The sequence below is a fragment of the Dicentrarchus labrax genome, unplaced genomic scaffold (assembly GCF_905237075.1).
Source record: "Dicentrarchus labrax unplaced genomic scaffold, dlabrax2021, whole genome shotgun sequence".
Taxonomy (NCBI): domain Eukaryota; kingdom Metazoa; phylum Chordata; class Actinopteri; family Moronidae; genus Dicentrarchus; species Dicentrarchus labrax.
In genome coordinates, this window is record NW_026136709.1 from 7,032,094 (window position 1) to 7,047,701 (window position 15,608).

General features: G+C 38.3%; 1 protein-coding gene across 1 annotated transcript; it reads right to left on the reverse strand.

Annotated features, from left to right (window-relative positions):
- Positions 1-8,076: 8,076 nt before the first annotated feature.
- LOC127369603 (uncharacterized) lies at positions 8,077-15,310 on the reverse strand. Its single transcript, XM_051411131.1, has 3 exons — positions 15,033-15,310; positions 10,428-10,504; positions 8,077-10,026 (listed from the first exon to the last, which is right to left on the reverse strand). Exons 1-3 carry the CDS (start codon positions 15,163-15,165, stop codon positions 9,817-9,819), a joined length of 420 nt encoding a protein of 139 aa, XP_051267091.1. The 5' UTR covers positions 15,166-15,310; the 3' UTR covers positions 8,077-9,816.
- Between the last annotated feature and the right edge of the window lie 298 nt (positions 15,311-15,608).

Consider the following 15,608-nt stretch of genomic DNA (forward strand, 5'->3'; position numbering starts at 1 on the left):
ATGGCTCCAAAGATCCTGACACAGGGTTTGCAGGTGCAGCAGTATATAACCTGGTGAGTGAGTCATACATTAAGTAAAGTATCAGAGGTGGAGGAAATAACTTATTGCATCTGACAGCTTTTCAGCACTAACAAGCATACAATCTGGCTTTCCTTATAGGTGTACAGGAGGAAAATTAATGGTATATCAACAGACTTCCTTTGGGTTCCTGGTCATGTTGACGTGGAGGGAAATGAGCAGGTGGATATTCTGGCCAAACAAACACTCAAGATCAAGCATGTAGTCCATAAAGCAAAGCTGCAGAATGAAGACGTTCATTAGGACATGTGATAATGAAACTGGAAGACATCTCTACAAAGACTTGGAGCTGGGAGGATGGTGGGCTGGAAACAAAGGGAAGAAAATGCCATTACTCATCTGAAAATAGGCCATACAGGTCTAAAACATTAGCCTATGTCAAATTGGCAAGCACCCAGTTGGAAAATGCACACAATGTATCCAACCAGAAACGGTTGAACACCTACTAGCCTACTTAATTATAGAAAATACAATATCCAGAGGACCAACACTCTTAAGTCACAAAGAAAGGTAAGACACCATAACTTTTCAAAACGCTGCAAACACAGGAATGATGCAAATCCAAAAACACACAAACATAAAACAAATCCAACCGTTTGCGGCGCGTTTGCCCTTGTTGGCCACCGTAGAAAACAGCAGGCAGTTGTGATATTCATTTTTAGGGGGGTAAAACTTACCAACAAAACAATGAGAGAAATCTGTCAGATTATTATGGGAGAAAGGTCATTTGGCAGTTTGAGTTCAGAAAAAAGGAGAAATATCGAGAATGGGGCAAATCCAATGACCTGAAGAAAGGTGTGGCAGGGAGGCACAACCGTGAAAGGACTAGAGTGGGGAGATTCTGACATAGCTGAGAGTAATGATAGTATGGAGATAAACCAAGGTAGTGAGAGAATGGAGGAAATCATTTTGCCAGGACCAGTGTGAAGAAAATCTAAAGTGGAGGTTGTGGGGAAGGAATAGAGAAGACAACTCAAGAGGATTTGGATTTCTTCAATGAATCTGGTACAACTGAGGTTTTAAAAGATGGACATTTGTGAATTGTTTTCAGAAATGAAGAACGGCTGGCAGGATGAAGGAAATTGTTTAAAATGGTAAATGCAAGCAGTATGAAAGAGTGAGTAAGGGAGTGGTTTGGGGGTGCCAGTTCCAGAGTCACAATGGAGGAAATTCAAGCAAACCTAAAAGGAGAAATTCAAAAAGGTGCTCGTTAGTTGCAGATAACTTTAGAGGGAGTGAGGGAAGACAGTGAGTATGTTGTGCTATAGATTGTGAGGAGAAAGTGACTCTAGGACTCTTGAGTTATAGCGTAAGAGGGAATGTCCCAAACCCAATGAGGTGTTACAACTGTCAAAGGTTTAACCATACAGCCAAGACATGTTTTTGTTTAACAACACTGCTAGTAGCAGCTAATAGTCAATTTCTAGAAGTAAAGCAAGAATGAACAGAAAGGCAGGATCCTGGTGGACCGATGGTAAAGTAGTGAAAGAAAGAAAAAAAGGGCCCAGGATATTAAGAAGAACTCATAATTATGATTGAAGATCCCCTCCAGACATGTATTAAGACATAGATACAAATAGTCTGTGTGTCTGATATGTGTTTTCTGTAAAAATAAAAAAAAAAGCCTATATTAAATTCCTTAAAAATAATCATAAAAAAGTTTTCCTGCTTGACACAAGATGTCTCCTACTTCATGATGGGAAAGGCCTGGCTGTCGCCCAATCAAAGCAGTGATTAGCTCTTAGTTTTGAAAACAAACACCACGTTTTCCAAATTTTCTGTGTGATTTTAATATTTAACTCTAGATTGTTAGCTGTTTCATCTCTCATGTTGTGCAGTGGAGTTGTAATCTGTTAACAAACAGATCTTGTGTGGTTGATAAAAATAATGATAATAATAATAATAATAATTATGTTAATTGATATATCCAAATGTGGTCTGCAAACTACAGGCAGCCTAAAGATGATCTAACCTGATGCAAACATTTCTGTGACTTCCTGTTTATTCTTTGAAGGCTGCTGCAAACTGTCCGACTTGACTGCAGCTTTCTGTCACCACTTCCTGCTGCTGCCTGATCTCATCCACTTTCCAGGGGAGATGCAATTCATCTCAAAGGAGCCTATTGACATCCAAACTATTTGTGATTTGTGAATCATGCTCGTAGGTATGAGGGTCTGTCAGGGACATTATTCAGAATTACCTCTCACAAACACATGTGAAATGCTCTTACATACACTACTGAAACACTCTCACATAAACAACTGGAAGATTATTTGCTCGCACACACTGTTGTGCATATAAAAGCATTTCAGTTGTATGTGTGAGTGCGTTTCAGTAGTGTATATAAGAGCGTTTCAGTTGTATGTGTGAGAGCGTTTCAGTAGTGTATATAAGAGCATTTCAGTTGTATGTGTGAGAGCGTTTCAGTAGTGTATATAGGAGCGTTTTAGTTGTATGTGTGAGATCGTTTCAGTAGTGTATATAAGAGCATTTCAGTTGTATGTGTGAGAGCGTTTCAGTAGTGTATATAAGAGCGTTTCAGTTGTATGTGTGAGAGCGTTTCAGTAGTGTATATAAGAGCGTTTCACTTGTATGTGTGAGAGCGTTTCAGTAGTGTATATAAGAGCGTTTTGAGTTGTATGTGTGAGAGCGTTTCAGTAGTGTATATAAGTGCGTTTCAGTTGTATGTGTGAAAGCGTTTCAGTAGTGTATGTAAGAGCGTTTCAGTTGTGTGTTTGAGAGCGTTTCAGTAGTGTATGTAAGAGCGTTTCAGTTGTATGTGTGAGAGCGTTTCAGTAGTGTAGTTAAGAGCGTTTCACTTGTATGTGTGAGAGCGTTTCAGTAGTGTGTGCGAGCGAATAATCTTCCAGTTGTTTATGTGAGAGTGTTTCAGTAGTGTATGTAAGAGCATTTCATATGTGTTTGTGAGAGGTAATTCTGAATACTGTCCCTGACGGCCCCTCATACAAAGGCCCCTCCCTTAAAAAATCTGATTTTCAATGAGCACCGACAAATTTTCCACTTTCAGCAGATGAATGTGAAAATATCCTTCTAGTATCAAACCCTGCAAACATATCATTCTGACTTCAAATACAAGCAAGCACGAACAAAGGTTAGGAAAACTATACTTAAAGCCAAAAGGCAAAGTTGGTCAGGAGCATGAGAGGATTTAGGGAAAGGCAGTACCCAGCACTGAAGATGGGGGAGGAAGCAGCAGTGTCTGATGAAGAGTAAGCAGAGATGATAGCAAAGGGACCATAGTTGTGAAACTTGAGTGAGGAGGACAAGAGAGGAAGAGTAACGACCAGTTCATTTCGACCTGGAATTCCTGAGAGAAGAGACGATTACAATACATTGGAAGAAATGAAGAGGGCAATTGTCAGATTGGGACTAACATCTCCTGGGAAGGATGAAATCTGTTATCACCTCAGTGGATTTAGGAGGGCTAGAGGAACATGGACCCTGTTATGTGTCTGGAAACAGAGATTCAGAAAGTTAAAAAAGAATCTGTAATTTTTTTGCATAAAAAAGGTGTATGATATTGTTTTGAAATAGGGATTGATGATCAGATTAGCAGGTAGAACATGTAACTCAGCCTTATTTATCAGTGTTACGAGGAGGGACTCAGGAGGAGGGGACAGGGGTCTCCTTCTGTGGCCTCCATAGGACCCTGTAAAAATGGCCAGGTGAGTAACCTCAAAAGGTGACAGCTGGACGCCCAGCTCAGAACAGTAAGGCTGCAGGCTCACTAACCCAAGCATGACTGGAGTGCCAGCTGGTTGCTATCATACTAGGAAGTAAAATAAACAAAAGTCTTTAGTCTATGGATAAGATTAATACTAAGTGTAAAAGGATATTGAATGTGATGAGATGTTTAACAGGGTCATTGCTTATAGTTCAGCACCAATAACCTCATTAAAGAAGTTGGAGGTGGTGCAAGCTCAAGTTTTTACATCAACCATCATCAACATGTCTGAGTGACAAAAAGACTTTAACGCTACTATAAAGGTAGTGATAGCTGCCGTACATTAAGGAAAACAAATGGGCATCTTGAAAAAGTAAAGACCATTGGAATTTACATTGATCCATTTGATTTACTGGACACAGCACTACACAGTACTGTATGTACTGATTCCCTGCTTGAGACCAGGAAAGTAACATTACACTGAACACATCTGTGCACATCAAACTTTAACCATTTTTGCGTTTTTTCGTAATGTATTTTTCCAATTGGATGGATGGCAGATGTTGAACCTTTTTGCCCATAGACTGTGAGGTATTCCTCACATTATGCCTTCACTTTTATATTAGCTCACTCACTCTTGAGTTTAAAATCTGTATTTGTACCTCAGGGAACCAATGCTGAATAGTCAAATGAATTAAATGTGAGGCTTATGGGATTTGTGGATGCTTTTGTATTTGTCAAGTTTGCAAACATCCCATGTGTGGTGACAGTGATTGTATAAAAATGAAGGAGGGAGGAAAATGAAGAAAATTAATCATAACTGGCAGTGAATTGCATCTAATTCTCAAGTGGCACAAAGCTTTGCAGCTTTTGTCTGTTGGCTGTACACCCTGGCCTCAGCGTGTTTTAGAGTGGTCAGAGACATTACACAGACCAGAGGTCCTCCAGAGCTTCATAACAAATGATACGGCTATATATCCTGAGGAGGCTGGGTTCCTTCAACATCTGCAGGGAGCAACTGCTCTGTCAGTCAGTCGTCACCTGCTGTATTGTGCTGGGGGAGGCAGCATTACACACGCGATGTGGCTGAACAGGCTGGTGAGGAGAGCTGGCTCTGTTGTAGGCATGGAACTGGATTCCCTTATGTCAGTAGCAGAGACAAAGACCCTAAAGGAACTGTTGTCCATCATAGCCAATGTCTGCCACCCTCTGCACAGCACATTCACCGTCTCAACAAAATTCAAAGAAGGCAGGGTGAAATTGATTGAATAATCATCCGTCATTAAACTGCTGGACTGTTACTGGCTGTGTTAGCTTTTTAACTTTTTCTGAGTTTCATGGCCATTAAGAAAAATAATGGAAGATCACAGTAATTGATAATAAAAATAATTGTTAGGCGAAGCCCTAGTTTAAAGGCAAAGTTACTTGCAGTGAGTTAATGATACAATATCAAAAGTCTGGCTGAAATGTTAGCACATTATCTTCCCATGATGCCTTCCCTTCAGTGATTAAATTTATGATGTACAACAATTACCCTGCCGGTTCATCAGCAATAATCATTGAGAATCAGCTGAATCACCCTGACAACCATGTGCTCTAATTGTCTAATGGTTATAAATTAGTCACTAATTCAGTAAATCACATTGTAATGGCAGCAGAAAATGCACATGGTTTAACTTTACATTTTCAACTCTGACTTACATTTGTGGGCCTTAATTGTTCCTTGCCACAGCATGGGGTAGACTTCATGCAGGAAGCAAGCATTTTATACCCTTGCTGGAGGGAAGGAAAACTGCCTTCTCTGCTTGCTTCACAAAAATTGGAACCAAATTCCACTTTCACGCAGCCAACTCAAATCTGGGTGTTCTGGGGGTCCCCCCCCGATTTGATGGTAGACAACATCCAGAAGTAAACAACATGTTACATTGAATCAAATGCAGTCCCTGTGATCTGACTTATTCGTGCTCCTTCAAGTCCTTTTCATCCCTTCATAGAGTTGAGTGTTGAGTTTGGATACATCATTTTTACAAGAATTCTAGGTTTGTTAACTGTTGATCTTATTCATTTTCATTCAATTTCATTCAATCTTTATTTTCCTCAAATACAGACAACCGATCAAAGGGAAAGGACAGAATAATACAATACAATAATACATCAGTCACATCCAGCCGGAATCTTCCTGATCCAGCTGAGGGATGTTTTATATTTTATGGTTGTTTCTCACTTTCAGTTTGTTCTTTGAGTACGTGCAGCAGACAGTGATTACGGTGACCAGGTGTACCACTTTATGTGGGACGGCACAGCATTTTTATGTCCCTCGTTTTGTTGTGCTCTAGTTTTAAAAAGTCAAATCACTGCAGGACATGCTTTTTAGAGTCTGGTTTTTATCCAGTGGCGATGAAAAAAGCCAGGAGGGCTGTCATCACAGGGCTGCGTTTTATGTCAGTTAAACTACACACACTTGGGTCAAGTGCAGGTTAACACGTCCTGTCTTTTGGTACACTACGCCCGAAGGAGAACATTGCGAGTCACAATATAGTCACATGCAGATTTAGGCAGAATATGATGAAAACTACGACAAAGAAAAGAAAACTACTCATAACTGGTCACAGACTATTAATAAGGCAATAAAGAACTGTGAAACATTGGCTTCCTTTCATGCTTACTGTGTTTTTTACTTGCCGTGGGAGTTGCATGCATTGTCTGTTGTGTGCTCCTGAATCAGCCACAGGGCAAAGCTTAGTGAAGTTACAAACTAAGGGGCAGAATAGAAATGTTTATTTGCAGTTTAGATAGACATATCAAGACTTTAAACTACCTCTCAGCATTTGTAACATGTTCTATATTGTCCCACACAAACATACTCTTTGACCCACATTTGGTTTCTAGGAATCTGGTCACCCTACAAATGATACGTACCTGTACAAATCAATATCAACATCAATATAATAACTGCCTTCTCTAATTACGATAATTGTAATTCTGTTATTGGTGCACCCTGATTCGAAGAAAAGGAAAAAAACAGCCTCACTGGTAATTGCTCTATTATAAATCAAAGGTAATTACAGACAGAGAACAGAAGCACGGAGGACAGAGCAGCAGTCACTATGACAGCACAGATGTTTGTTCCTAAACAAACACTTGCTTGACTCAGACTACAAGAACAGTGATGTTTAATATTCCACTAACTCACATGTAACTGATAATAAATAGCAGCATATAGTATATCACCAATAGGAGAATGTATTTGGCATAAATAAAAACTCAAAAGCACATCCACAAACATACACGCTCAAGCAAAGACTTGTATTGTAACTATGATAGGTTGTAAAAAGAAAAGTTGAGATCTCAGTCCTAATTACATGTTGTGCTGCTTTTAAAACAGGGGCAGGGCATTCCAAAGAAAAGAACAAAATGGTACACAAACGCTCTCTGCTAAGATGATTGATTTATTCAGTTCGACAATAACCACAGACCTCTGATTAGGGAAATTGAGAGGGCGTGCAGACAGATATGGTAGGAACTAATAAATTCATGTAGGTATAATGGTATCAATCCAGACATTGCTGGTAACAAGAGGAGTGAATAAGTAAAATAAATAAAACAATTGTTTATATATGTCTCAGATTCTATATGTTTGGATATAGTGTGAAAGATGAGAATCTGCATGACTATTTACTGCAGTTTTACCTTGACTACTACTTTCACCTCTGACATACAGTGACCCTTCCTGCCTTAAAGGACCAGTGTGTAGGATTTAGTGCCATCTATCAGTGCAACTGGAGTTTACAACTTTGTCGCTTCCTCTTCAACTTCCAAGTGCAAAGAAGAAACTACAATAACTGCAAAACCCTCAAAATTACAGTCCCTATTTAGAGGCAGTGTTTGGTTTGTCCCTTCTGGGCTTCTGTAGAAACATGGAAGTTCAACATGGCGGACTCCTTGGAAGGTGACCTGCGGTGTCTGTAGATAACAGCGGCTTGTTCTAAGGTAACGTAAACTTAAAGATTCCTATATATTCAGGTGATTATAAACTAATGTAAACATACCTATGAATGTTACTTTCCATTTCTACTGGACCTATAAAACAGGTTACATGGTATTTACATAAATTAATAGTTTGATATGGACAACAACCCATTGTGGAAGAGGGTTATATGCTGGACTGTCTTGCCAGAGTGCGGTCTGTCGTCTCGGTGAGGTTGCGAGACTGCCTCACCCACAGAGACTCGAGAAAGTTAGTGCCAGTTTTTAGCTTCAGTATTTGCATGGATTAAACCAACCTGATATATAATGTTAATTAGTGAGCTTCCTTGATGCTGGTAGATAGATTTTATTATCTTTGGATGTGCATATTTCCCAATAATGGCAAACAATTTATTTAATATGTACACATATTACTTATACTTAGTAGACCCACAGTTATGAATGTTAACAACATTGTAACATAGTTTCTGTAACACCAGAGTATTACTGTAATACTGAACTGCTAATTTGCAGTTGCTGCTAACATTTCTCAACCTTGCCAGGCAGGGGACACGTGAGAATCCATTTTGCAAGACTTCAATCTATGCATTTGTGGCCGGCAGAGTGGTATCAGACCAATTAGTTTCTTTTGAGGAAGTTCTAGCAGCTATGGAGGTAGGCACTAGATGTGACGCAGCGAGAACACACTGTTCGTTTAACAATCATCTGCCACAATCAGGTTAAACATTTCCTGTAGGGTATTAAAACAGCTTTTTAATATATATATATATATATATATATATATATATATATATATATACATACATATTAACAATAAATACTTTGAATGCTATTATTCATACCATTAGCTTGCGCATTACTGTCATGCAGTGTGTTTACCTTACTATGGGGTTTGTGCCTGTGCTCATAACTTAGCACTTAATAAGGCTGCAGTGATTGTGTCAAACACACATTACTATTCTCAAAGAGGACACAAGACTGCAGGTAAAAAAACTGAAGAGCCCAAGTAGTATGAATTCATTTGCAAGAGGTTAGTAACATAAAAAAAAACATAGTTACAAAACCTGTATGTGTAATCACACTGGTGCTGAAACACTGCGAGATGCAACAATGTCAGCAGTATCAAAATGAGAACAAATAATGATAATGATAATACTGATAATATACAGCAACTGTTGTTCAAAGGAATTCACATAAGAATTAAAACATTTAGGATTATTTAAGCTTAAGTGTATTGTGGATAGGTTTTCCACGCAGCTGCCTTTTACAAGAGGTAGCCTATATTTAAACTCCTTCAAATGTGTCTTGAGAGGCTGATTTTGTAAGATGATGCATATTTCCCATCCATATGGTGCATCAACCTGTGTGTTGGATAAACTTCTATAATAAAATTGTGGCAGCGTGGGTAATAGGTGGGTAATAATCTATGTTCAAAGCATAGACTGTACATAAAGATGGACAAGTCTTCTTCCCACTTTGCAAAAATAAAGCCAAAATATCAGGTCAATGTCATTTAGAGCCAGAGCCTACGCAGTAGTGGAACTGCGGTATCGAGGGCCCCTCTCCATAAAAAGCTTGTAGCTGCAGTTTGAAACAGACAACCACGGTAATGGAAAGTTAAAGTTACATCTCCTCTCAACATTTCTACTCTACATACAATTCCTACAAAAACAAGAAGAGGTGCGTCAATAACTACTTCACTCGGAGTCAATCATGATGTCACACCCCATTTTTATAGCATCAAACAAATAATTAAAACCAAACTTATCAGAAAAATTAACACTTGAACATACATCAGCATGACAACTATATAAAATAACAGAAACCATCTTTTGGAAAATGTATCTGACATGTAGTTTTTTTTAGTTTGGCTCATGTCCCATCCACTAACACAGAGCGGGCAGAGTTTATGACCTATACTTCAGTCAGCCACCAGAGGGCGAATGAGATGTTTTGGCTTCACTTTTGGAGAGCTGTCATGTTGTCCATCTTTATATACAGTCTATGGTTCATAGACCTGTAGTGAGAGTTTATTTTGTGTTTCGGCTTTGGTGCACTGGTGTTCTTTAAGTTTTCTTCTCATAAAACGAGTTTGTTCTCCGGCAGAAGCAGATGGCATTGAAGAAGCGGCAGTGGCATGAGGCACATGGGTCACAACAGCCAGACTGAGGCAAACAGCTTTGTGTGAGCTCAGAGCAGTTGAACTTCGTAGGTTTGGGCGCCACTTTAGAGGGAGTGGGAAGATCTTTTGGAGGAACAGGGACCACTTTGGGCTTCTGGAAGATCGAGAGAACAGAAAGATGGGGACATGGAATGTGTGGGAGCATCAAAATCAAATGATCAAGTAATATTGCCTCACCTTCTTCTCTTGATGTCTAAAATTAGCTGCTTTGGTTGTTGAAAGCTAAACCTTTCTGAATAAATTATCAGTTCCAAAAAGGCTCAGAGATAAAACACCAACACAAGGGCACAGTACTTATTGTGAAGCTGTTTTTTACTTTGTGCACATGAACAACTACATCCCAAAGCTGTGAAACCAAGAATGAGCGATGTATAGAAATCACAATAACAAACTTTTACAGATAATTAAATTATATATTGCTATGCAGAAATGCTTCCTGTTAACTAGAAAAGTCACTGCTCAATGTGACTAGACTATAAACCACACACATCTTACCGGCACATGAATCCTTTGTCGTTCATACTGTCCTCGCCTCGCAAACAGTGGTCTCTGTCTGCCTTGGTTCAAAGACCCTGTTGAGACAACATCAAGACTATGGATAAGAAATAATGCTCCAGAACATCTCTGCCAGGGATTGCTTTGTGTCCAGTTTAAGATCACCAGTTTGTGCCTCTCAAGTATTCCTGTTTCTGTACATTTGAGTCACAGAGCTAAGCATCAGGTTTTTGGTTTTTTTTGTGCAGCGGAGAGAAGATTTTGTCATCCAGAGGGTTTTATGACAGCAGTAGGTGTTGTTTCAGTAACTTTTTTTTTCAAACAGTTATTCAAATAAGAAATATTATTCGGAAAAAATGTTGCTGAGCTTTGTGCTTGAGTACAGTGTCAGAAGAAATATTTAGGTGCTTTACTTTACTACAGTAAAAGTAGTTAAATCTCTGTGTAAAAATACTCTGTTACAAGTGAAAGTCCTGCATTGAAAATACTACTTAAGTAAAAGTACATATCAGTGAATTATCAGAATTATCAGAAGACTGTACTTAAGTATCAAAAGTAAAAAAGGATTCATTATTACCATAAAACTTTTTAAAAGTAGGCTCCCAATTAAACACAAGTCCCCTTAACTAGCCTGGTGTGGCTACATGTTTTGACAAATAAATGCAGGTCTCAGTTAGACGACTGGTCTGGATTTTATAGAAATTCTGTGGATGTATAAATCCTTACCCACTTGAGCGACTTCTAAGCAGCTTAGATCGCCTACACAAATATACATTTTAAAATTTTTTGTCAATATGGACATGCTGCAACGAGTGGTCCTACTGATAAGAATGTGATGTAGCCCAATTCAAATATTTCAATAATTTTTTTCTGAATAGGCTTAATTACTATGATGTGTTCTGTAACACTGTTATAACTTACATAACAATATATTTGAACAAGGAGCATTAAGTTCCTTGTTTTAATGTTGAAGCATTCCCTGACAGTCAGCTTTAGACTGGTCATTGCAAGGTGTAGTAATAGAGTATATATAGACTATGCCAGTCTTGCTACTGTTCATTTTATGAAAGCCTTTAAGATCAATTACTTGAAGAGTATAAATGCTGTCAAGTTGAGTCCAAATACCATTTGAATAAAATTACCCCCTTTTATAGTATTTTAAGTATATAAGTGGTATTAACATGATTCATGATGACTGAAATATGTTTCTGTTTATCACTGTGAAACTGGTATTTAATTCAAAAAGTTGTAGGATACAAATAGCTCCGCTGGCATCTAAGAACAGAAATGGTAGTAAGCATATGCCTAATCTGTAATTACGATTATGAAGGGGTGCTGCTACTGTAAGTAGTCCCTGTCCCTACAAAGAAAGTAAAGCCCAGCCGATATATCAATATTGATATATTGCAGATATGAATTTACCAGTATATAATGCAGAAAAAAATGCTTGTGGTAATATATTTGTGTCACTACGAAGTTTATCCAGCAGAGTGTGCTGTCATTTACAATGCTGTGACAAGCAACACAGAATAAGAGAGAAGAAGCAGCTCTCAGCAGTATCAACAAGAATCGGTTAACAATGCGTGTATTCAATTATTTAACATAGTAAATCATATTTAACTTCAATATTCTTTAATGAAGTTATTTTTTGAAGAAAGCAGTCTTTTGAGTACCTTTGCATAGCAATATTAATATAATGTACTTTATCTGTATTTGTACTTTAAATCGGTATTGGTCTCCAAATCCAATATTGGTTGCGCTTTAACAAAAAGTTTATATATGACTGCACTGTATATCTGAACGCTTGTCTCAAACACACCACATTGTATGTAGTATATATTATATTATATTATATTATGTGTCAGTGTCTAAAATCAATTAATTAATTAATAGTTTGATGCTACACAAACACACACAGAGCAGAGAAACTGGATAAGGTTTGGGCTTTGGTTGCATTTACACAAAATGTGCCGCTGTAGTTTCTCCCTTGCACTCGGAACGGGAGGGTGAACCGGCAGAGTTGCGTCCTTCAATTACACCGCGAGATGCCACTAAATCCTTCACAGTGGACCTTTAAAGGCTCATTTAATCAAAAGAATCACTGATGAGGATTTTTTAGGGTGATAATGTCATAACAAATGACAATATATATTTGAAGCTCAATAGAAGCTTTGAATGTAAAAAAAAATGACGGATGGTACAGTCAGTGGCGGACTGGGGTTGGCTATTGTGAGGGGCCGGGGCGAGAAAAAAAAAAAAGACACCATCTATGTGTTCGGGCAGCAGCAGGGGATGATGCTTTTAAACAGATTAATCAGGGTTAGGGTTAGCACCGTAAAGAGCACTTCACTACGATTTGTCGACCTTTATTGTGTTTTATCTAACATAGGAGCATCTATGAGGGCACTTTTGCGGCGCTTTTTCAAGAATGAAGCAAGTAAATTAAATTTTTGATCAAGCCAAACACTGCCATTGTCACAGACAAACAAAGTATGATTTCAGTACACATCCACGTTCCTGGGAGACGCACCTCTCCTCTAGCACACTCCAAGAAATTCTTTAGGAAATCTTCTAGTTCCTGCCACTACTTGCCAGCTGCATCTCATCCTCCCATGACTCTCTGTATACATATATAGACTACTGTACTGTTAATCTGATTCGAAGTGTATAGAAAACAGTAGTTTTGGCATGCAACATATATGGGGATTCCACACTAACAGGCTAAAGACAAGATATGAATGTGCCTCTTATCTGGCTTCACCATTAAATCCTAAATTACTGCATACACATTAATGCCCGGTGGATAAATGTCAGTAACAGAGTTTAACTACCACATGAAGACATTAAAACCAGATTTAGACAGGAAGAAAAGGTAACATCAGTTTGCCGCCATGATGATGTATGCTGGTCTGTGTGATACCATCTGTGCTGTGCTATGTGGAGCAGAGGGCCTCCTGCTACCAGATCATGTTGTACCAATCAAACACGCAACCTGCCTGATATTTTAGGGTTTCCCTTTAAACCCTTTAAATGGAAAAAATAAATAAATTGCACCACTTTGATTACTCTGACTGTAATCCTATAAGCACATACTCCTGCAGCTAACAGTAAGAGTTATAACTTTGCTAAAATTATGCCGTCATAAATTTGAATGTGCATAAAACTGTCTCATTAAAAGGTTATATAAGGCCTACATGAAAAACTATAAACACTTGTAAACCTGACAGTAAGTGATACACTACAACAGAGAGTGAGACCCCAAACCAAGTATTCCAGTCATGCAATACCATTTTCTATTCAAACTATGCCATATTGTTTTACGAGTTTTTGTACAGATAGTTGATTTTTTATGTACCAATCAGCTCCTGCTGCGTTTATGTGGAAATGAAGTGTATAATAAGTGTTTAGGATAGCAGCCTGACTGAAACCAGTTTGCATTGGGTGTATAGAATAATGTATCCAATGCCACTTCATGTAAGGGTATGGGCGTCTGTGACCGCCAAGATTTTGCCTATGGAAGCTAAAGTTGAAGAATTATGTCTTGTCACAGATGAGCAACAGATCATCTTTCAGTCTGTACAGTGCTGCTTGAGGTAAGTATATATATGTTATGCTAATTCCTTATATGGGCATTTACATAGATATACATTAAATATTATTAATGCCATCATGTAACTGCCAAAGGACACACACACACACACACACACACACACACACACACACACACATACATAAAATATAGACTGCACTGGTGGCAATTCAATATTTTCATCACACCAAACTGTGGCAAATCACATATTGTCTCTCTCATATATCTAATGTATCTTAATAATGATCATGTTTGTCCCAGTGTGAGTTCCTAAACATGAGCCTTCAGTGATAACCCACAACTCCACCCTAAGTCCAGGACACAGTGACCTATATTCACGTTCATTTTCTATAGGATTTTAGATTATGTTTTGGCAAGGAAAATGAATTTAACTTCAATTTTGACGACAGAGTGCACTGAAAGTTTTCTCAATTCCACATTCAGACTTGAATATATCCGTTTTAACTGATCTTGCCATGTGTGTCGTGTGTTGAAATTGCAGCCATTTTAATTTGCGCTCAAATTATTTTGGCTAAATCACCTACAGTACGATGGCATCACATAAAAACGAGGTGATGGTGACAGTTCCATATTAATTATGCTAAATAGTATTTTGCACATTTCAAAATAACAACACACATTAAAGTTCATATACAGGCCTAGTATTTAATCGGTTATGGAGTTTAGTAATGTTTCCTATTTTTTATATATATTTTTTTTTCATATAATGTTTTCCTATATTATATATATATTCTAATTATATATTATTATTATATTTTCATGTAAACTGTCGGACTATCCAACTATTTGTAACGACTCATATGTGTCTACTCCATTGTTGGTTCATAGTCACATTTATCTCAAACCTCCTGAGTGAAGGTTACCCTGCATTATTGATTCTATAGACTAAATATTTGCTTTTATTATCCGCTTTCCCTAAACAACAGCAGAGTCAGTGATCAATGACCTCCACAAACTGTGGAACAATTATGGCCATGAGAACAAGAAGTACTCACCTGTGCTCTGAGGGGCATGGGCCCTGCTGCCAGACAAATTGTTGTGGGCTGCTTGAAGACCGTCGCGGGTGAAGAGTCCAGCACTAACAAAGGCCAAATGCAGAATGCAAAACCACGAGACTGCCAGCTTCATCCTGACTGCAATCAGCTACCACTCCTTAGATGCCACACTAGAGCCCACAGAGACAGAACTGCGTTGCCAGTTGCTGCCGGTAAATCCAACTTGTTATTTTGACGTCTTGTTCTTTGTCTGGGCTTCACACTCCTCTCTGACTTACAACTTGTTTAAGAGGCAGGCTTTACACGCGCACAGTACACGCCCCTCTTTGTCTTGACGCCAATCAAGTGTCAACAACAGTGACCTTCGTGGTTTTAGTTTAGATTTTACATTTATTATGTAAAATCAAAATAATTACATTATTGACACGACAGTTTACATTTTTAAAATGTATTGTCAACATTTTGTCTCTCATTCAGTGGCTGTGGCTTTTAAACAAATAATAATGAATTAGTTACATAAGTGTACCTTTTAACAAGCAGACTCATTGGTGATCTTATAGAAATGGAAGATTATCA